This window comes from Heterocephalus glaber, unplaced genomic scaffold (assembly GCF_053883595.1).
Source record: "Heterocephalus glaber isolate CG9 unplaced genomic scaffold, H.glaber_assembly_v1.0 deba00001688, whole genome shotgun sequence".
Classification (NCBI taxonomy): domain Eukaryota; kingdom Metazoa; phylum Chordata; class Mammalia; order Rodentia; family Bathyergidae; genus Heterocephalus; species Heterocephalus glaber.
In genome coordinates, this window is record NW_028258413.1 from 8,894,877 (window position 1) to 8,916,050 (window position 21,174).

Below are 21,174 nucleotides of genomic sequence, written 5' to 3' on the forward strand. Positions count from 1 at the left end.
CGGAGGCTACCCAGGAGTGGAGGCGGGACCCGGCAGCGAAAGACGCGAGCTCTAACCAATAGACCTGCGGGACTGCGACGTAGGGGCGGGGCGTGAGAGGCACTGGTGGCGATTGGGAGGCAGGACCATACGAGGAAGGGGAGGAGGTGGGGGCGGGAGCGGCGGCCAGCCGGGGCGGCGGGGGCGGCGGAGGTGGAGGGCGGGCCGCGCGCGACGGTGTCTCCAGGCTCGAGGCCTCGCCTGTGTGACTGAGGAGCGGCGCACGAACGCAGCGGAGCGGGCGCAGCGGTGCCGCGTGCGGACTCGGCGGCTCGCAGTTGGTGGCTCGCGCTCGGTGAGGCGGCGGCTCGGCGCTGACACCGCGGCCTCGGGCGCCCGCCGCCCATGTGACCGGCCCGGCGGGAGCGCGCGCGGTGCGTCCCGGCGAGGCGGAGCGGCTCGGGCGCGCGCCGCCCCCGCGGATCCAGCGCAGCTCGGCTCTCGCGCGGCGCGGACGGCTCGGGGCCCCGCGGCCGGGCCGGGGCGGCGATGTCCGAGCCCAAGGCCAGCGACCCCAAGTTGTCGACGACCGACCGGGTGGTGAAAGGTGAGCCGCGGGGAGCCGCTCCGCGACGTCCGCACGCGCGGCCCGGGCTTGTGCGGGCGGGGACCCCGGGGGCGACGGGCAGCGCGGGGACAGCGGGGACAGGAATAGGAAGTGGGCGGCCCGGCGGCGGGGCCTCCGCTGCAGAGGAGCTGATTTATGGCTCCGAAAGCCACCTGCATCGTGCTGTGGCCGTGGTTCGGCGCAGCCTGGCGCCCCCTCCCCCGTCCGGGATCCTCGATCCCCGATCCCTGATTCCTGTCTCCGATTCTCGATCCTCGATCGCGATCCAGAACGCAGATCATTCCCCGGGAGGTCCGCACTGGACTCGCGGGAGCGCGGAGCGCGTGGGGCCCGGCGCTTCCTCCCGCGTGGGCCGGGGGCGGGGGACACGGGTGGGGACGACCGCCGGGCACCCCCGCCCCGCTGTCACGGCTCTGCGCGCCGCCCCCGCCCCGCTCCACGCCCCCACTGCTGCCGGTGCGGAAGACCGCGGGGCGGGTGGAACGGGACTCGCGGGGTAGCCCTGCCTGTGGCCCCGCGGGGGTGGGAGCCACCGTCCCTGTCCCTTTAGCATCCCGAGGCAGGTGGGGACCGGTCCCGTGGGTTGCAACGGATGGGGCCAGGGCAGGTCCGCTGGCGTTGAGTAGATCCCGCTCCAGGTCAGCACGCTTGGCAGAGTCCGTGAGGGCACCTGCTGTGTACCAAGGCTTGGACCCTGGAAGCGGAGCTGGTGTGGGGTATCCTGTGTTTGTGTGTGTGTGTGTGTGTGTGTGTGTGTGTGTGTGTGTGTGTGTGTGTGTATCGGAGACGGTGTCTAGTGTGGCAGGGCTGGCAGCTGCACTGGATGGGGAAAGAGGCGATTGCACCACGGTCGGCAGTGGGCAGTGAGCGCTGGGCGCAGTGACCCTGCACCTGGACGTCCCTAGGTCTCCTCCTAAGGCTGCACAGGTTTTAAGTAATTGTGTGTGTGTGCGCGCTTGTGTGTGTGGTGATGGGGAAATTGTGTTGTTCTCTTTGTAAGAGAATAAAATTATCTTTTGCTTTGGTGGCACTGGAATCATTTCTGTTTCAGTGCAGGATTTGTAGACCCATCAAAATGAGGAAAGAGCTCTGCTAAAATGATTTGAAGTAGGGTTACAGACAGTTGCACAACTATTTTATTTTTTCTGCAGGCATGGATCCTTATATAAACAGTTCAAATTCATTGCAAAGAACTATGTTTTGTATGAACAGGTTCTGTTAAAAAATTAAGACCTTTTGCTTGAAATATCAGAATGAAAAGTGTGCAGATACAGCGCCAATGTAGGTAGATCATCTATTTTCAAGAAAATTAAGGTCCAGTTTACAGTTCAGATGATAGCAGTGCATATGCTGGCAAGTAAAAAAAGTACCCATGCCATATCCGCTGTATTATACTATGGAATGTGGATTCTTAATATAAATAATGTGAAGTTGTCATCAAGTGAACAGTGTAAGAGTTGTTCATACATTCTGCCTTGATGGCTTTCATTTTAATGGAAGAGCTTATTCATCCAATCTGTAGCTATTTTGCCTTGCTTTTTCTCCAGTGCTATTTTATTCTAAGTGACTTCATTATAAGTAGACATAAGTCCCCAAAATTTGATTTACACATTTTTACAGAGGTGAAATAAATACAAATATGGGTAATAGACTCCAAATAGCCTTATATTTGTTTTTATAGGGATCCTGATCTGAAATTTTAAATGGTAAATTTTGTTTATATAAGAAAAGTTTTTTGATGAATCCTCCTTTAAAATGGGCACACCACTGCTGTTTCTCTTAATGCTTTTTTGCAGACTTTGTATTATTGGTTTAAAAGCAGTATTCAAAGCTGGAGTCAACATTTTGTCATATATAAGAGCTTTAGAATTTATTTTGATCCCTTCGACTATGTATACACAGTGTTTCCTCAGTGGATAGTGCTTGTGTGCTGAATGAAAACAGATTGTCAAGTGATTTATTATATTTGCAAAAATTATATAAAATATAGTTCATGAGACTGATTTTACTGCAGATTTTGTTAGAAAGTCACCCCAGTGGTCACTTGACACAGTGAGGGGGTATCACTGAGGAAGTGTGCGCTCCCTAGGCTTTTCCTCCTTTTACATGTACAGGTAGTAGTTACTGTGCACATGGGGGGAACTCTGCTGCTCAGGTCATTATTACCTTGGCAGAGCTTGGTGCTTGTTTCCAGTTACATTCTCTAACTACTGTGATCAGGCTTTTGTTGTCCGACAAATTGCTGTTTACAAATCAAGCTGCACTTGTGGTTTTGTGTGTAGCAGTGCATTGACAGCTCCCTTGGTTTGTGCTTCCGGAATGCAGCTTTGGAAAGGTGTGTTGTTGAGGTCAGTAAGTCCACGTAGAGGTCCGTAGAGTCTCCTGGAGTGTGTTCAGAGACGGTGATCCATTTTCTAAACCCAAGAAACAGAAGGCAGCAATGGCAATGGAGGGAGTAAACATTTATTTAGATTACCTTTAAAGAGAGTTACTGTAACACCAAAACTGGTGCTGTTTCATTTCAGCTGTTCTTAGATGAAAAAAAATAATGAAGAATTCAGAGAATACATCTTGGTAATGCCATGTGTTGGAAATCAGAATAACTCGATGCATGTACTGTTTTACATTATGTTTTAAGAGAAATAGTGCATAGCTAGGAGGCAGAAGGCCCAAGGTGATAATAGGAAGAGTGACTCTCCCTCTGCTGTCCTCGCCCCAGCACACTCTGTGGCCTGCCAAGTTCCACACTTCAGCTTCCCTTCATTTCTACCTGCTCCTGCTGGGATGATTTGTGTGGGCCTGCCATTTCCTTTGGCCACAGAACTTTGCTGTGTGACAGTTAAACTCACTTGGAAGGCTTTAAATTGTGTGTGATGACCAGTGTAGCTTTGTTGCATCTCTGGACCTTCCTACTCCTCCAAGTACTTTTGGTGGGCCTTTTACCTTCACCGAACTGGTTTTGGTTTCAGACTCTCTTGGGGTGCTCGCTGTGGAGGGTGCATTCCTGGGAAGAGCTCTGGAGAACCTCAGACTCGAACTACGCACTGTTGTGCTTTATTACAGTTGATTTTGGCTGTGGGAATGAGCTGTTTTCCATGTCTTGCCAGGTTAGACGATACTCTTTCTTTGTGTAGATAAGCAAACGAAGGAAAACTCTGGGGAGATAGCGCAGATCATACAAGCAGGGAGGTGTAAGTACATTAGTATTAAGTAAACTAGGACTCAAGTCCCTGGTGTTCCTAGTTGGGAGAGACTGATACTGCTACTTAAGAAAACAAGAATATCACACATCAGTAATGACTGTCACATTTGAAATGAAGTAATAAATACTTCTATTTCTTGGAATATCAGGAAGAGCTCATTGCGAATTAATTTTAGTGACATTTTACAGTATCATTACCAGCTGACTTGTCTTATGTGTCACATTTTACATTTGAGCATAGTGAAACCTCATTAATTCAGTATCATTAATTTAAGTTTATTATGATTAAACATCATTGTTTGGTGGATAATGTTTACATCAGCACTGGATGTGAAGAAAAGGATCTGTTAACCTAATTAATACTACCAGCGACATGGTTCTGCCATGGATAACATACTTAGGGAACGAATTTCAGGACATAGCAACAGCATGCAGATTCATACTGTTGGTTACAAATTAGGTTGATCTATTCACTAAATCTTCCTTTTTTGGACTCCTGTAAAATAATAAACGTAACATAAATTCATTTTTCTCAAAACATTTTGTAAATTTAAGGCATAAAACAATTAAGACTGGATTTAAGGGACATTCTAGTGGTTCTAAATGCCATCATTTAGAGGAACTTAAAAAAGGTTTTTGTGGTGTGGAGAAGAACCCTTACTTTAAATGGACATTGTGTTTTCAGGTACTCAATTAAAATGTGAAAAGTTAGCACTTTGGAATCTAGTTAATAAGCTTTACTCTAACTTTTTTTTATGTTAGTTAAATATGCTTTGTAAATGTCTCTATAAAATGTTTTCATAATTTTAGAGATGAAACATGACTTTAATGTACTGTGCATTTAGAACTTTTATAATTGGCCTCTTATGCTTTTCATTATCATTTTTGTGTCAGCCATGTGTAAATTTGAAGCTAATTATGAAACCAAATAAAGAATCCATTTAGAGTGACCTGATTGGCAAATAGCATTTTTCTACAGATGTACTCCTTTCAGCAAATTCAGTTAAATCACCGTTTTGAATGTTTTTTGAAAATATATTTGATCTCTCCAGAACCATGAAGTCAGGTGATGATTCATCATACTGAATTTTGATAATTACTAAAAAATTATTTTGTCAAACGTCAGCACTTTTCTGGGGTAGCAGTCTCTTGCTGTTCCAGAGGCTATGGTGAGGTGCCTGTTGGAGGTTATGCTACAGTGTGATGTAACAGGCTGCTCCCCAACAGAGGGGGCAGTGAGTCTCCCCACACCTCATTCTGAGGCCCCAGGATCACTGGACGGGTCCGGGAGGCTGGGTGGTTGCACTTGGTCTGCTCCCCTGGAAATTCATACTGACTTAGTTGTTGCTGACACGGATTTACAAATGACACCGTTATGTACTTTCAGGTCACTCGAAAATAGTGAGAACCAATAATATTGAAAGCCTTTGGTGTCTTGAGTCTGCAGCAGTAGCTTGTGATGATGTTTATTTTTATGTCTAAAGAAATGGAAACATAATAGCTAGGATGGTACAGGTGGGGCTAGAATGCAGGTAAGTGTAAGTGCATCTTCCCTTAGGGAAAGGGGCAGCCCTTGCTTAGAGATAATTTTGAAAATTGACACATTTTTGGAATATTTAAGGTGTCATCACATTTTGTTTTTTGTTTTACTAAATTTTTCCTATGTAAAATAATTTGAAATGTTTCTGTATTACCACAGATGATAATATTCTGGTAGTAAATGTTAGAGTCTGGTTTGATTTTTGACTTGAGGTTCACTGAAGACATACTGTTAAAACACTGTTTTATTTTCATATAAATATGCACACAGAAATGAAAATAGCATGCTCTCCTAGAAGGAGTTTCATTCATTTTTTATTTTGAAGGGTGCTATGGTGAGCCTACAGATAATGACCCACACTCTTGAGGAATTTGTTAATTTCTAAAGAAAGCTCAGGTGAATATATCAGCCAGTGTTTCTTAGGTATTTCACTCTTTTGAAAATGGAGAAGTAAGGTAGGAATAATGCAGGCACTGAGAATTTCAGCTAGTAAGTTAAATCTTTGGTATTCTTGACATTTCCAGCATTTTTTAGTTCATTTTATTTTACAATACTTCCACCCCCTGTATGAGGCTATCAGTTATATTTCAGGTAAGAAGTAGAATTAAAAATTTTTTATTCCTCCATGGTTCAGTGTTCTAAATAATGGCTTAAATCAGAGGGACTCTCAGTCGGGCTGGAGGACCGAGACCTACTGCTGGAAGCTCAAATCTATTTTGACGTATGTGTGCTCAGGTAGCAGTAGTCTCAGACATTAAAAAAATAAAAACTCTTAAGGAAGTGAAAATAAATTGTTAAAATACTTCGTTTTTGGAATTAAGGTGGTTTCTTTCTGAGACCATCACAGAGAGGAATAAGAACTTTTTTTTCCTTGTTACTGTTCCCCTAATCTATGGTTTTGGCTCACAGCAGAATCCACCGCAACTCATTTTAAAGATGGTCTGTCTGGTTTTCTGTTCACTCTATCTCTTGCAACGGAGATCTTGCATGTGTCTGAAAAAGTAAAACTAAAAGCTGCCCCGAATTATGACATACCCTCTTACAGTGTTTGTCAGTTTCTCTACAGTTGTGAAACCAGAAGATTTGATGGGTGACCTTCAGAGAAAGTTTTATTTGTACGGAACTAAATTAAAGTTGCCTTCAGCTCTAAAATTCTGGGACTAAAAGAGAACCTCTTTCTACAGTGACTGTATTGCCCCAGTTTTTCTTTTTTTGGGAGGAGTAACTAGTTCTGATGTAAAATGCTCAGTTATTTGTATGTAAGATGAGAATGTTTTGGAATTTCTAGTGTGTCAGTTTCTAAACTGTGCCCCCCAGCTTGCTGCATGTCCTTGGAAGTGTGTGAAGCTATTTGTTAATCTATATATTCACAGTTTTAATTTGGAGAATATGGCCACTGGACCATAGTGTCTTGTGGCATGCCTTGCTTACTACACACCTAGTCGCTTCCTGCCAGATGATTGGGCACTGCGGCATTTTCACATACATTCTGAAGCAATAAGTGGACACACATTGCATGTTTGTCTTGAATTTTATCGATCAAGTTCTGGTTCTTTGCAAATGGTTCTACGTGGTGACTGGTGAGCAGGATGCTTCCTTCTCCAGCCTAGGCAGGAGCAGATCTGAGAAGAGGCTAATATTAGCAGATACAGCTGGGTTGAGCATGGTTTTGTTGCCTGATAATTTGAACTGACTTTGTGCCTTCTGAATAAAAGTAAAATTCTCTTCACCTTAGCCTATTAGCTTGGACTTGAAAGCTGCCTTTCAGTCTCTGTTGTATTTCCCCTTAGGCTAATCAATTCCTGACAAGTGAGAAAAGATATGTTAATCACTCAGTGTTGGCTTTATGGGGTGAATTATATATTTTAATTATTGTCTAGACTTGGACTTCAGAGAAAATGAGCTGGCAACTTTTATGAGAAAAACAAGGCAAAAATGAACAGTGAAAAAAAAATCCTCTGTGTACATCTCAGTGTATTAGTTTCTGTAATGCTGAATAATCTCCCACCCTCCTCTGGGCCCCAGATGTCATTGAGTGCCATCCAGTGGAGAGATGCACGGGCAGTGGGATGGTTAATGGAAGTGTCACCAACTCTGCTGACTCCTGATTTTCTCTGCAGTGGGCTTTGGACCATCTGTTGACATTTGTTGTTAAACGTCTTGTAAGCTGTGCAATTTTATCAAATTAAAAGCACTATACGAGTTTGATACCCAGTACCAAAACAAAACAAAACAAAAAACTAAGCAATAAGATACAGAAATAAAGTCCAAAACCTTTGGGCTGGGGATTTAGCTCAGTGGTGCCGCTGCCTGCCTCGAAAGCAAAAGGTCCCAAGTTTGATCCCTGGTACCAAAAAAACAACAACAATAAAAGCACTATACATTCCTCAAAATGACGGAACCTGAGTCAGGATTTCAAGTTTGTGTTGTTTCTTGTTTGATTTTTACAAAGAAATTAAATTTTTTCAAGTAGTAAAATCTGGCATTGTTGATTGGTCCTGTATACTTAACGCTATTAAAGTCCTCACTGACCTGCTCTGCGTGGGCCTGAGGATTGGGATCAGCTTTCCGGGCTGGTCAGTTTCCCCTCATTCTGTCTGCAGTTCCCATGTCACCTCCTTTGGGAGGCCTCCTGCCACCTGTGCCTCATGCAGGACAGCTGGACCCGAGCAGGTTGCGGTGAGGTTTGTTCGCTTGGCAGCCTCTCCTCCCCAGAAGGTAGCAAGCCCTGGACAGAGGAGCCTGGTTCCACTCATTTCATGTCTTCAGCCCCAGCACAGACATTTATGTACCTACCATAATCATTTGATACATGTTTATTCAGTCGATGAAGTAGTAGACAAAGGATAAGACGGACTTACGGTTTTAAATTACAGAGTTCTGTTTTGACATTTTGTGGATCTTAAGTCATGGCCAGATCGCAGATACCTGGTGAGTTTCTGTTTGTAAGCTTCAGAGCTGTGGGAATGTGTTCTCACGCAAGTTTTTGAAATGCTCCTTTTGTTAGCTGGGCCTGTGTGGTCCATGCCCAACAGCCAGCCTGGCGAGGAGAGCCAGCAGGGGAGGCGTGGTTTCCAGTGGGCCCTGTGGGTCAGAGGTGTGCGGGTTCACTTTCTTCCTCAGACAGCCCATGTTGATGCTGGGTGAAGGAAGGGCTGTGTGACCAGAACTGCGAGGTCCAGACTAGACTTCCCAATGCACAGATGCAAATGAATCGCAAATGGAGAATTAGAGAGTAAAGCACACAGCGCACACAGGCAGGGCCAGCCTCTGCCCCGGCACTGACACCAAGCAGGAAGCAGTGCAGCGAGGCTCTGCCCTCGCTGAGGGCCACTGACCCCGCACTGGCTCAGCCTTGGCCCTGTGGCTCCACATGAAAGCTCACCAGCCGGGGTTGTCCTAGCTCATTTCTCTTCATTCCTGCCCCACCTGGGCCAGGATCAACTCTGTCTCCCTGGTACTGAAAGAGCCTCATTTCAGGCACTGAAAACCAAGGGAACTCCAGTTTCCCGCATAACATCACTGCATGCTGTCTGCGCACATTTGCCTGTGGAGAAAGAATCTCTGTTCTCAGACTGGTCAGAGCTCTGAGCATTCTGCCCCATTCCTCATGCCCATCCAGAAACACAAATGTGAAGGTTAGGAGTGTTTTTAAGAGAAAAAGTCCCCATAATGATTATCGGACTTTAAATTGTGGTAGGAGTAGAGAGTTAGGCAATCCGAGTAAGACTAAGTGGTAGATAAGTTCCCAAGTACAGTATTAGAGTGTGTCAGTAGATCACACTCTGATGATGACCATCTTCCCTCAGCCGAGGAAGAGAGAGCAGCATTGGGAACTGCAGAAACAGAGGGTCATAGTTTTTTCACCAGGTGGGAACGTTTAACACTGGAATAGGTTGTGGGGCTCTTCAGAGTGGAGAGAATAAATGGTTCACATTTATTTTTGTTGTATATGTGCACCTGAATACTACAGAGTAGTCTAAAGCTAACATGAGTTGTTGTTTTTGTTTTGGTACTGGGGATCAAACTCAGGACCTTGTGCTTTCGAGGTAGGTGGCAGCACCACTGAGCTAAATCCCGGCCTGAGATTTTTTTTTTTTCAGCTGGAAGGAACCTTGAAAATCTGACTTACTGTCTGGCCCTGAACCAGTGCTCTTGTCCTGTGCTGGGAGGACTGGGAGACAGAAGGGACACTTACTCTGTTACATTCCTCCTGTCTGAGCCTATGCATAGCAAGCAAGTTAGACTCTTAGGATTGGAATGGGCACCCACAGTGTGGAAGCCCCTGTCCCCGCCCCCCCATGGCAGATGCCAAGCCTGCCACCACATGTCTGCTGGAAGGAAGGGGATCCCTGCTTGGAGGACCCCTCATTGTCCTGGACAGCTTTGCCTTCGAGAGGTGTTTCTGTGTACTTGACTGCAGTCCGAGTCTGAACACACGTTTATCCCTAGCTTTGCCTTGTGGGGTTCGGAGAATGAGTCTGGTCAGCTTTCTAGTTCTAAGTCTCCAGGCCATTTCCCTACACTGGATGTTTTCTGGGCCCCTGGGGTACCCAGTAGCTTTCCTTCACATCCAGCTGGGGTTGTTGGGATCCCTCGGAAATGCAGTGAACACAGTTCACCTCAGCTCTCCTGTGGAACCTCAGCACCTGGCTCACTTCCTTCCATTCTCCCGCCTGGCTCTTTCTAGTGTGCATGTTGGCTCAGAGTCAGAGGGGCCCATCTGTGCCGGTCCTTGGAGGGATGGGGATCACCGTCCTCCGAGCAAGACCCAGATCTCTGAGTCCTAATGACTTTGCCACCAAAAGCCCTGCATGTGCACCTTCAAGGTGTCCAACACTGAATCTCCATAAGCAGGTGCATCCCAGAAAGCAGGTGTGCATCCACAGGGACTTACTACAGCTGTCGCTTTGGCCAGTACCCACAAGAAATAAAGTCAGGATGTGAGCCTGGCAGCCTGCTGGTGATGGTGGGTCATCAGAAGCCATGCCCCTTCTTTACTCTTACGACCATTGTCACGGAGGCCCCGCCACAGCTGAGCCGCCTCTTCGGCTTGCTCTCCCCATGCCCAGACTTTTGAAATTGTTGATAAACAGCTCCCCAGGCCACTGGATTTTGGTAATTAATGGGTTTGTTTAGTGGTAATTGGATGCCAAGTGTAAGTTTCCTTGAGACTTAAAGGAGGCCAGTGGTTTCCAGCTAAGGTGATACAGCACATTGCTGCGTGGTGCTCAGTGCTGAGGTATTAACTACCAGGAGTAACATGCAGGCCTTGGCATGTGACTAAGCACACCTGCATGTGAGCTAGAGTGGATCCCAGTTCGGCCCCAGACGTCACTTTGCTCGGTATGCTCATGTGAAGTGATGGAGCTGCAGCGATGGTGTAGTTTGTGACCTGCAGCCTGCAAATCCACCTGTATGCCTACATCTTGGTGGAAATCACACTTGCTTTTATTTCCCTGGACGTTATTCATGACAGTGCATTAAAATCTGCATCTACTCATGCTAGTATTTGGTGCAAGCGGCTGGTCATGTACACCTCTGGTCAGAAAGCCTGGGCCCTGCTGTGGGAGACCACGCCTTTGATAACCAGTTTGTATATTGAGCAGGCCTTGAATCATTTAGACGAGAAGCTCGGGGTGGCTTCCAATCACTCTACAGCATGGCTCCTCACACATCTAGGGCCTCCCACGCCTGAGGCTCCAGGGCCAGCTTTATTTGTTTCAATAAATTGGCTTTTTTTAAAATAGAATTTTTGTTGTTTTTTTTTTTAAGTAGAATTTTTAGAAGTAACTGATCTTTAAACCAATTTAGTGAACTAAATTTTCTTCCTTTTGGTAGTGTTGAATCCAGGAGAAATCTTGTATTTAAGGAGCATTTTTGAGAGTGCACTTTTATGCCTTGGTGTAAAGTCATATCCTGTGTCTTTGTGAACATCACTGATTTCATATGTTGGCCCCAGCTGGTGAACCACTGAGTGACAGATACTTCCTTCACTTGCAAACCCTCGCTTTCCCGGCTGCTTGCCCTCCCTGTCACGTGGGCACCAGAGTTTAGTGCCTGCTCCTTACTGGCAGCGTGGTAATCTGCCTGGAGAGAGTGTCTGAAGGCCGGGGTCCCGCGTGAGAGGCCAGGTGGGCTTAACACTGCAGTGTGAGCTGTTACTGTACTACTGAAGCTGCGGCCTGATAATTCTGCAGGTGTTACCACTGACTATGCACAGAGTATGGTGAGACAGTCACGGCCAGGAAAGGTGGAAGTGATTAAAAGTTAGCTAGTTCAGCCGTCTGTGAACGAAGATGTTTCTGTTAGATGGTTAAGAAGCCACTTGCTCCCCCCAAAACAAAAACAAAAAATCAACTCCAGTGACAGGGAGGCGGCATGTGTCTCCATGTGCAGGTCATGAGCCCACCTGCAACCCATTTTTCGCCCTCAAAATTAGAAACGATAAAGCTAATTTTGCAGTTGTAAGGATGAGTGGAGTTGTGTGGAACGCGGCTTACCTAGAGTCTGCTGAGGAGGAGCCCCTGGTATATGCTAGGTATTGTTACTGTGTTGTTGGAAGCCCAGCTTTCCACATCTAGAAGTGATTTGCATAAAGGATGCACTTCCTCACTTGCCTGTTGTCATTCTGCTGTGGAGTAGGCCTCTGCCTTTCCACCCAGACAGGTGACAAAGGTCAGCTGTCCCATTCCTGATTGCTGTTACCTGGGGCGTGCTGGCCCACTCCTTTTTCCTGGAGACATTGTCCTTGCTGGCTGTTGTGTTTCCTCATTCTGTGGCATGTCTGCCAGCCCCTCATGCTGAATCCAAGGTGCTGATGTTCTTTTCCACCACCTCAGGCCCTCCCAGGCCATCTTGGCTCCTTATTGTCACAGGGTAGATAACTGCTTGTACACGGAGAGCAGAATATCTGTATCTGGAACTGTCTCTCAGGTGTTCCTGCGGTTGCTGTGGATGGGGATGGTGGGAATAAAGTGGAGGTCTTTTCCAGGTTTCCTGGGTGCTGTGACCACCATCACCCTTGGTGATGTCTTTCAGATCAGGCTTTTTGACACGCTTCACCCAGAGCTGGAGCAGTGTCCTCTCATACATTCGTTTTCCCACATTGCTACTGGCATGCTTTTTCCTTCTAAAATGAACAACTGGTTATGCCACTCCATTTGCTACTGCTGTGTACATTGGTAGCTGTATGGAGTATCCTGTTGTTGATCTTGTTCTTACTGATTTATGGGAATTCTTCATATAGCTGACCCTTATTTTATGAATTCTGAAACAGTGAATTCAAATCTCCAGTATATTACAGATTCTTGAGAATAAGAACATTTTGATTCATGTATATATTCTCAACGTCTGTGTGTTGTACAGTAAAAGTTGCTTGAATGAACTAAACTACCTAGAAGTCCACACCAAACCTTCCATGCAAAACTTGTGGAACTTGTGCTGTCTGTCTCCTGCAAAACTGTCTAGCCTTTCAGGCACATCTGTGCACTGTTTCTTGGGTTTTGTACACACAGTGAATCATCAGCATTTGCAGCGCTCTTTTCTCTTCAGCTGCTGTCTTTGAGATGACATCTTATCCAGTTGATCTCCCCAGTGCTCAGCATGATGCCTGGCTCCTAACTCTGCATTTTTAAAATAAAAAATTGAAGAAGGTTTTCCTGTTTATCACAAAACAAAATACTGTAGTCTTTTTTTGTTCATGCCAAAGTTGAATTTCTTTATCTGACTTAAGGAATTGATTCAAGGAATACCTCACCTTCTTGCCCCCTCCCACGGACATTTTCATGTGGTGCATTTATATAAGCCAACTGTCCTTCACTGTGGAATTCATAGTTATTTTATAATTCTAAACATAACATTGCAGGCAATACCTCGGTTTGATTTAGTCTGCTAAACTTGTCCTCTGATTCTGGCCTTTTAAGACGTAAAAAAGAACTCAGATTCTTTTATGTATTCATTTTAGTTATTTGCTCCAGTTTACATCTTAGATTTGTCTACTCACTGACCTAAACCTGTCTGCCATTTTTGGAGAAAATTCGGATGAGTGCATTCACAGATATATTTTAAGTTCTGCATAACTTAAGTGACCCAGGAAAGAGTCCAAGCTGCGTTAACAAGAAGCTGTGGCTTCCAGGGGAAAAGGACAAGGTGCTCCAACAGTTTTCCTCTTGGCTTCCTCCTTTCCTAATGGGTGTACTTTTCTGTAGCTATTCTTTGCAGTGATAAATTTTGTAAAAATGTTCAGTGTCTTTGCCTACCTACATTGTGCTTTATTTTTGTCTTCTGTGATTTCAGAGAGAGGAAGAAGTGCATTTTCCAGGGATGATGATTAGAGAGCTTATGCGTTTTTTATTGGCACACTTTATAATATTTCACATTTGTATTTGAAGAGAACACTTTGTTCATTTGTAGGCCATTTTGCTTCTCCGTTGGAACTTGCTCAAAGTAAATAAGTAATAAACGAAGTGCCTTCATGGTTTCTGATCTTTCTATTCTACGATGCTAATGACATTATGTCTGTGCCTGGCCTGCTTTTCAGTACCTCGTGCAAGGACATAGAGTGGAGTGAGGATTCCAGCAGGAGTTTGGACTCCATAGTCTTAATGGCAGGTCTTGAGTTTTTACCATAGGGATACTCCCTGGGCAGCAGGGCATGTTCATTAGACAGTCAGTGAATTGAGAGCAAATATATTTTGTTAGGGATTTGTTTTTAAATAAAACATGGTTGGTGCTGGAAATCATTTTGGTGGAATAGCATTGTTCTCTTTCTGGAGGAGAAAAGTCTGGTACTTCAGTGGGAAAGTACTTTTGTGTTCTGCGAGATGTGCAGTCCAGGCTGATACAGGATGGGACTGGATGACAACCGAGACCTTGCATTGCCGCCCTTGTCATGAAGTTACAACACCAGCTAACCCAGCACAGGAAGAGAAATCCTAACCATGCCTTGCTTAGAGGAGCCATTTTTATTTGACCTTGAGTTTTCCCCCTAGGTTAAAAACTATGAAAAGTAAACCTAGTGGAAGTTACTGTACACTGCAGGCCTTCATTGTAGAGACTTCTCTTTTTTATGTTCATGTTTGTAGTTTTGTCATTAAAGCGGAGGAAGCCACACAAAGCTAAAGTGAAAGCCCCTTCAAGGAGATGTCACATGAAACATTTTGAGGAGGGAGTTATGTGGTTTGGTTGTAACATTTTAGATGCAAATGTGAATTGTTTTGAGGTTAGAAATTTTCATTTATTGCTTTTAAGTATTGTACTGTGCCACACGCTTAAGACTAACCCAATCACACTTTTAAACTGATTATTTGAAAGAAATTGCTGAAAAGAAAAAGGTGATTTAGAACTTGAATGCTTCCAAGTCAGGTGATGAGAGAAATTTGTTTCTTGTGTCCATGATTGGTAAACACATTTCTGATCCAGTGAACCTGGTTAGACTTTGAGAAACCCTGTGGTTGAAGTAGTTGCAAGTCACAGACTTAAGTGTAGGGGAAGACACAGCACCCGCCTTGTCCCTGGGTCTTCAGATTCAAGGGGCTCCAGTTTCCTAATGGAGCCTCTTACTTTCCTTCACTTCTTTGTGAAAATCTCTGCATGTGAGGAAATTTATGCCCTGCTGGATCAGCTTGGGTTCATATTTTCATTTTCTTTTTTCTCCCCTGTGACGTTTTTGTGAAACTTGGACTTCAATATGACATTTTGTTAGTTGTTGTTCATAAAGGGGCTCATTAACATGTAGAAGAAAAAAATTGAATAACTTTGGTTGTTAAATAGAGGTACAGCTAGAGGGTTTTATTGACAGTTCTTGTTTGGTTCATTTATATTTATCCAAATATAAGGTTGTCATGGACTGAAAAAATAAAATATACATTACAGGTTTCCTGCTGCATGTGTTTATCTTAATACTGAAGCCAGATCTTGCCTGAAATAAGCTTTACCTTATAAGGAAATTGATAGAGATATGACTATGCCCAGTGTTTATTGTTGCATACATAGGTAATTTGCTACAAGGATAGCAAAAATATTAGGTAAGTTTGTCTGGAAAATGAGTAAGTAAAATAACCAATGATTAAACATTCCAGGGGATCCATATATGAACAAGGTTAACAAAATATGCAAGAGACAAGTGTGAATACTGTTTTTTAAAATGTGTATTTAATTTGTGTCTTGAGAATAAAATTTCAAAGTAGGAGATTGAAATAAAGAACACTTCTTGTAAGAATTCCCCTAGTAAATGCAACTTCTGAACTTCACGGTGCTCTTGTTGGAACTAATGAGGGAGCCTGACGTATTTGTCCTACATTGCCTGTAAGATTTTTTTCTTCTGCATGAGAAACATGCTAGAGTCCCACCAGGCACCATGCTCGATTCGAATTCAGTTATGGCATCGTTCCTACATATTATTAAAAATGGGAGTGTGCATAAATTGTTTCTGTTCAGGCCAAATCATGAAAAGCAAAATATCACTTCTGAAGCTATTTTCTGTTCACCCACCATTTTCAGTACTTTGCTTTTCACTTTTATGTGTGTCATGATCACTTTGGTGGAATTGTGCCCTTTTCTCCTCCTCAAGGTTTCCAACTGTAAGGTTTTGTGAATGATTTGATTCTTTTCCAGAATGGTTAAATTATCACCAATAATGTATATTTTTAAATGATTATGTAATTATGCTGCAGATAATAAAGGGTACCATCTGTTCTTGTTTGAAATTCTGTCCTGTGAAGAGATAGCTCCAGAACTGATATTTTGCTTTTGATGATTTGGCCTGTATTCAAGGTGTTACTTTCCTCCTGAACTGCTGTGTCCCTGGCTTTCACTCAGGATTTTGGCAAATGGAAAGTGAGTGGGAGGGAAATCTGTGTTGCTTGTAGACGTGGCAAGAGTGTACAACAATCAGAAGGATGTTTTTCTCTGGGCCACCCTTCATCGATTGTGTTGTCAAGCAGCTAGCCACTTTGTGCATCTGTCTCAGGATGTGGCACTGCAGACCTTGGAGACGGCTACTCATTGCTGTTTCTGATGGAATCTGGTCTAGAATGGCAAGGTAGGGTTAATAGAAAGAACTGAAATGGCATTATTATGGTGCGTTGTCTTTAATCTTCAAGTATTTCTACTTTGGGAGTGCCCCTATTCTTCTTACTTCCCTTAAATTGGACCCATTTGGGTTAAAGTTGAGTTTATCTTTATAATGTGGCCCGTTTGATGTCAAGTGTTTTCGCAAATGCCATTTCCTGCAGTCTCCAAGGTGGTCGTGTGCAGTGGTGAAGATGGAAACCCATCTTGGGTCTGTGACTCAGGGAAGTGCATTTGCTCATGATCACGGCTAACAAGTCACGCAGTAGCAATGCCAGAGCAGAATGAGGAATTTGTTTTGAAAATTACAAACAGACATAAGTTAGGGGGAGAGGGCAGTCAACCCTATGTACTTACCCACAAGATAATTAAGGATATTTTACTACATCACCTTTATGCCATTTTTTTCTTGCTTGTGGGAGTATTGTAAGGCAGATAGATCTCAGACATGTTATCAGATATACAGATTTTGGTGATGTGGCTTCTCAGAAATTGGTTGTCTCTTTTACGTAAGCAAGAAGTAGTCTCCAGTGCCTTGAGTCTTTCTGTCTTTTGCACTCTTTCTCACTTTTCATACTATTACACTGACTTATGGATGGAGGGATAGAGGCAGGTGTGGTCCCTGGACCACACTTCAGCCTTCGGCGTTGCATGGGAGCGCGTGCAGGAGCTTCTGGCCTGACTTCTACCTTTGGAGTCAGGGTCTGCATCTAAATCGGTCCTTGGGTGAAGCACCTGTGCCCTGAAGTTTGAGAAGTCCAGGATGACGTTTGAGCAAGTGCAGCTGCGCGTTAAGGTCATCTGGGAAACTTCCAGCTGCTTCAGCCCGGTCTCACCCCTGACCAACTGAAGCGCACTCTGGGTGAGGCTCCAGCAGCACATCTGTTTTTCCCCCAGATTACTCTTTTTAAATGAGACCCAGAATTGACATTTTTAAAAAGGTCTCCTAGGTAACACCAAATCTGAACAGAATGTTTCATCTTGGGAATCACATCCCGAAAACGATGCTATGAGGACTGAAGGTGCAGGAACTCATGGGCATCCTCAGCTTTTTTGCTGCTGGTGGTTGGTGATGGAGTAAAACAGTTCCTGGTCATGCATCGCTGAGCTAGCTTGTTCCCGTCTTCCCTTGGCATTCCATGCCTTGGATGGAAATGATGCCCAGATTTGTTGGCTGCTGCTTATTTTATTTCCTTTAGGTGAAAAATTATTGAGGGTGGCAGGCATTATGGAATACCAAATGGACAAAGACTAGACCAAGAATTGTTAAAAATAAATTCATATCATTATACTTCTCACTGAGCTACATCCTTGGCCCTTTAAAAATCTTTTTAAGTACAGTCACTATGGAAGTCAGTATGGAGAGTTCTCAAAAAACTAAAACTAGGAATTCCATTTAACCTGGCTATTCCCCTTCTGGATATTTTCCCAAAAGAGGTAAAGACATGATATTATAGTGATAAATACATAACCATGTTTATAGCTGCTCCCCTCGTAAGAGTTAAATCTCAGAAGTGGCCCATATGTCCGTCAACAGATGAATAGATAAAGAAAACGTGGTATTTGCACACAGTGAAGTACTACTCTGCCATGAAGATAAACTTGAGTCATTTGTAGGAAAATGGATGCCCCTTGAGACCATAATACTAAGTGAAAGAAATGAGACACAGGCTTAACCTATTTCATGGTTTCTCTTATATGAGAAGCCCAATGTCTAGAAAGAAGGTGCATAAGGGGAGGTGGGGTGGTGGGTCTTTCTCAGATGGGAAGGGGACCGAGAGATGGGGAGAGGGGAGAGGGAGAAGAAAGGAGTTAAGGTGTGTGCATGCACCCACTGCCCACGAGGGCAGTAGACACGTGGGTTGCAAGCATGGACTAAGAAATTACAAGGGCCGAGGGGAGTGTCACTAAGCCAGGCCGTTGCCCAGGTGAGCTGGGATCTGTGACCCCTGCCTCAGCCGCCCAGAGTGATGGATTGTAGGAGGGCCGCCACGCCAGCTCATGCCTTCAGTTTCTATGAAGATGTGCATGTGCCTGCTTGAGTGCCTTCAAGTCAGTGACTTCCGTTCCAGGCAAGTGCTTTATCGGGCTGCATTTGCTGAGTGCTCAGCAGTGCCGCTGAAGGAGGAACGTAGCACGAGGGCTCGGGGTGGGGGGTCGAAGAGGACTCAGGTGTTGTCATCCTGAGGTGCCTGTTGCTCGGTGGTTGAGACTGGGTCCCCTGCAGAGTCCTCACCAGCTGTGTTTACTGTGGGACCAGGAGCTGGCTGTTTAGGGGCTGCGAAAGGGTAGCATCCTCTCCCCGTGGAACAGCAGAGGGCAATAAAGGATTCCTGTATGTGTAAGCACTTAGGTGACACCTAGCCCATGCTAATTGCTGTGTCAGTATTTTCTGGTATTATTACTGTTGAGAAAAGGTGGCTCACATGTGCAATGGTCAGCTCTTAACCCAGTGGCTTTAATATTTGAGGGATTCTTTAGTGGGTTCAAGGTGGATTTTTCTTTGGGGAGATGGAATCATCGATGGGAGTGAGGACCCAGGTGATGAGAATGTGCTCCGACTCCAGCTCCTCCTCATCGCCTGGACGAGGGGCTCATCAGTCCACCTTGACGGAGAGGGGCTGGTAACACAGCATGGGTACACAGTTAATCTCAGTTTCTCCAGGTACTTTCCATTCCTTGCATAAGAGGCAGTGAAGAAATCCAAATTCAGTCTTTGATGCCTTTCCAAGAGCACTGGAGTCGTGTGGTGGATTTGTTTAAGACCATTCGGTAGCTGAGTCGTGCCTGATGTTTCACTGGAGGAGCAGCTGCAGGTACTTCAGCTTGGGCACAGGGGAAGTGGGGCAGACCTGTTGGGGGCAAGCAGGGGGCGCCTGCAGCCTTGTGAGGCCTTCACAGGCCGCCGCTCACTTGCTTCCCAGAAGATGACATTGTGCCAGAAATGCAGGATTTTAGGGTTGTAGCGAAAAAAAATGCTTGTTCTCTTTTTACTTTTTAAAAATAAAATCCATTTTATGCGATATTTGTGTGCACAGATATGTACTGAAAAGAGCAAAAAGAATGTAATCGCAACTTCGTATAGTATTCCTCAACAATAGAATATTTTATATGCACTCTAACGTATCTCCCTTTAAAGATGTGATACTAGCTGAGAGTCTTACCCTCTTATCACCATTGTCTTGCTTTGTTCAGGCTACTCTCACAGAAGTACTGTGAACTGGACACCTTACAAATCACATGCATTTATTTCTCATGGCTCTGGAAGCTGAGACAGTCAAGATGAGGAGTCGGTAGGTTCATGTCACTGTCAGGACCTGCTTGCCCTGTCCTCAGATGTGGAAGGAAGTGAGGGGTCTCCGGGCCTCTTTTATAAGAACTGTAGCTGATCCCAGAATGCCCCTCCCCCGCACCTTCCCCTTGAATGTAGGATTTCAGCATAGGGATTTAGAGAGATACAAATATTCAGTAGTGATTTGCATGCATTTTGAGATAGAGTATGATATCTATTTTTTTTTTTAATGGGCAAGATTAGGCCTGTTTTTATTGGAATAGAACAAAATGGTATGTGAAGAGAGTGACTATTGTTTACTTAACATTTAACCAGAAAGCCTAAATATGTTCAGAAGAGCTCATTTGACAAGGATCCTGGGGCTGCAGTGGTCAAGGACAAATGAAACAAGGATTTTCTCTTCTTCCTTGGGGCCGAGGCCCTTCTGCAGGGAGATGACTATAAATGGTCTTCGCAGTTGAGACGTCTCTGTTGCCACAGCCACCTCCGAAGGCGCAGCCTTCTTCTTCAGAGTCACACTGTGGCAGCACCTTTCTTTTGGCCCTTGAACTCTACCACTTTTCTCTCTAGTTTTCTCTTGTTTTTGCATAAAATTGGATTTTCTTGCTCTTACAGTTACACCTTTGCAGAGCTTTGGTTTGCAATTTGTTTCCCCTTTGCTCTTCCCATCTCGTAGGCCCATTCACTGGTGCTTGCTGTCTTTGGGAGGATTCCTTGTTTCCTGCCAGAAGACAGAAGAATGAATCCTGTTGCTTGTTCCTTTCATAGACAGAGTTGTTTTTTTTTTTTTTCTGGAAGACATTTTAAAGACAAAATCAAAAACTCTTGTCATCATGGTAGGTGGAGTGACAGTCGTTCTCATCTGGTGGACTCTGGTTCCTGCTAATCCATATTTTTATTAGTATCTTTTTCAGCCTCTAGGAAAGGATTGCTTCCCCTTGTTTTAGAGAAGTAACACTGTGTTCTAAGATACACAATTATAAGTTGTTCTTGTGCTAGCTTCTTCAAATAAACAGATGTGGCTTACTGAGCTGTCTTTTTTTTCTGTAAATTATGTAATTCTATAAATCATCTGTACCAACCCCTACTTTATATTTCAGAGTTAAAAATTCATAAAGAATAGATAGGCAGAGCAAGTGTCTGTTTTCCAGCCTGGTGTTGTGGACTTTGTGTGTAGGTACTGTGTTACCACTTGTAGATTATAGGGAGAAAACTGAATTCCAGTTTTGGGTCACACAGATGACTGGTGGATATAGAAGCACGAATCATGTCTCCTGCTTTAGACGGAGTTTTCTGGTAGAAGATAATGCAGATCCCAGCAGGATCCCTTGTCTTGTGAGTGAAAGCACACAGGACGGATGTGGCCTTAAATGCATTGCACACTAGCGCTGTCCTGCTCTCTCTCTGGGCGCTGTCTGCTGTCCTAGTTGGCCTCACAGCCAGGCAGGGTCTCCCTAGGA

General features: G+C 44.7%; 1 protein-coding gene across 9 annotated transcripts in view; it reads left to right on the top strand.

Moving 5' to 3' along the window:
• The first annotated feature begins 465 nt into the window (after positions 1 to 465).
• Positions 466 to 21,174, top strand: part of Ppp3ca (protein phosphatase 3 catalytic subunit alpha) — a 263,314-nt gene continuing 242,605 nt past the window's right edge. For 7 of the 9 annotated variants that reach the window (XM_087198697.1, XM_087198695.1, XM_087198696.1 and 4 more), the window contains exon 1: positions 466 to 586. Coding sequence is in view for 2 of the 9 variants with exons in the window: in XM_004866274.4 (XP_004866331.1) it covers positions 529 to 586 (58 nt within the window). In the remaining 7 variants the exon portion in view is untranslated. Of the gene's footprint in view, positions 587 to 1,080; positions 1,246 to 1,389; positions 1,535 to 21,174 lie in introns of those variants that run through there. The other 2 variants (XM_087198698.1, XM_087198699.1) reach the window with 2 other exon arrangements.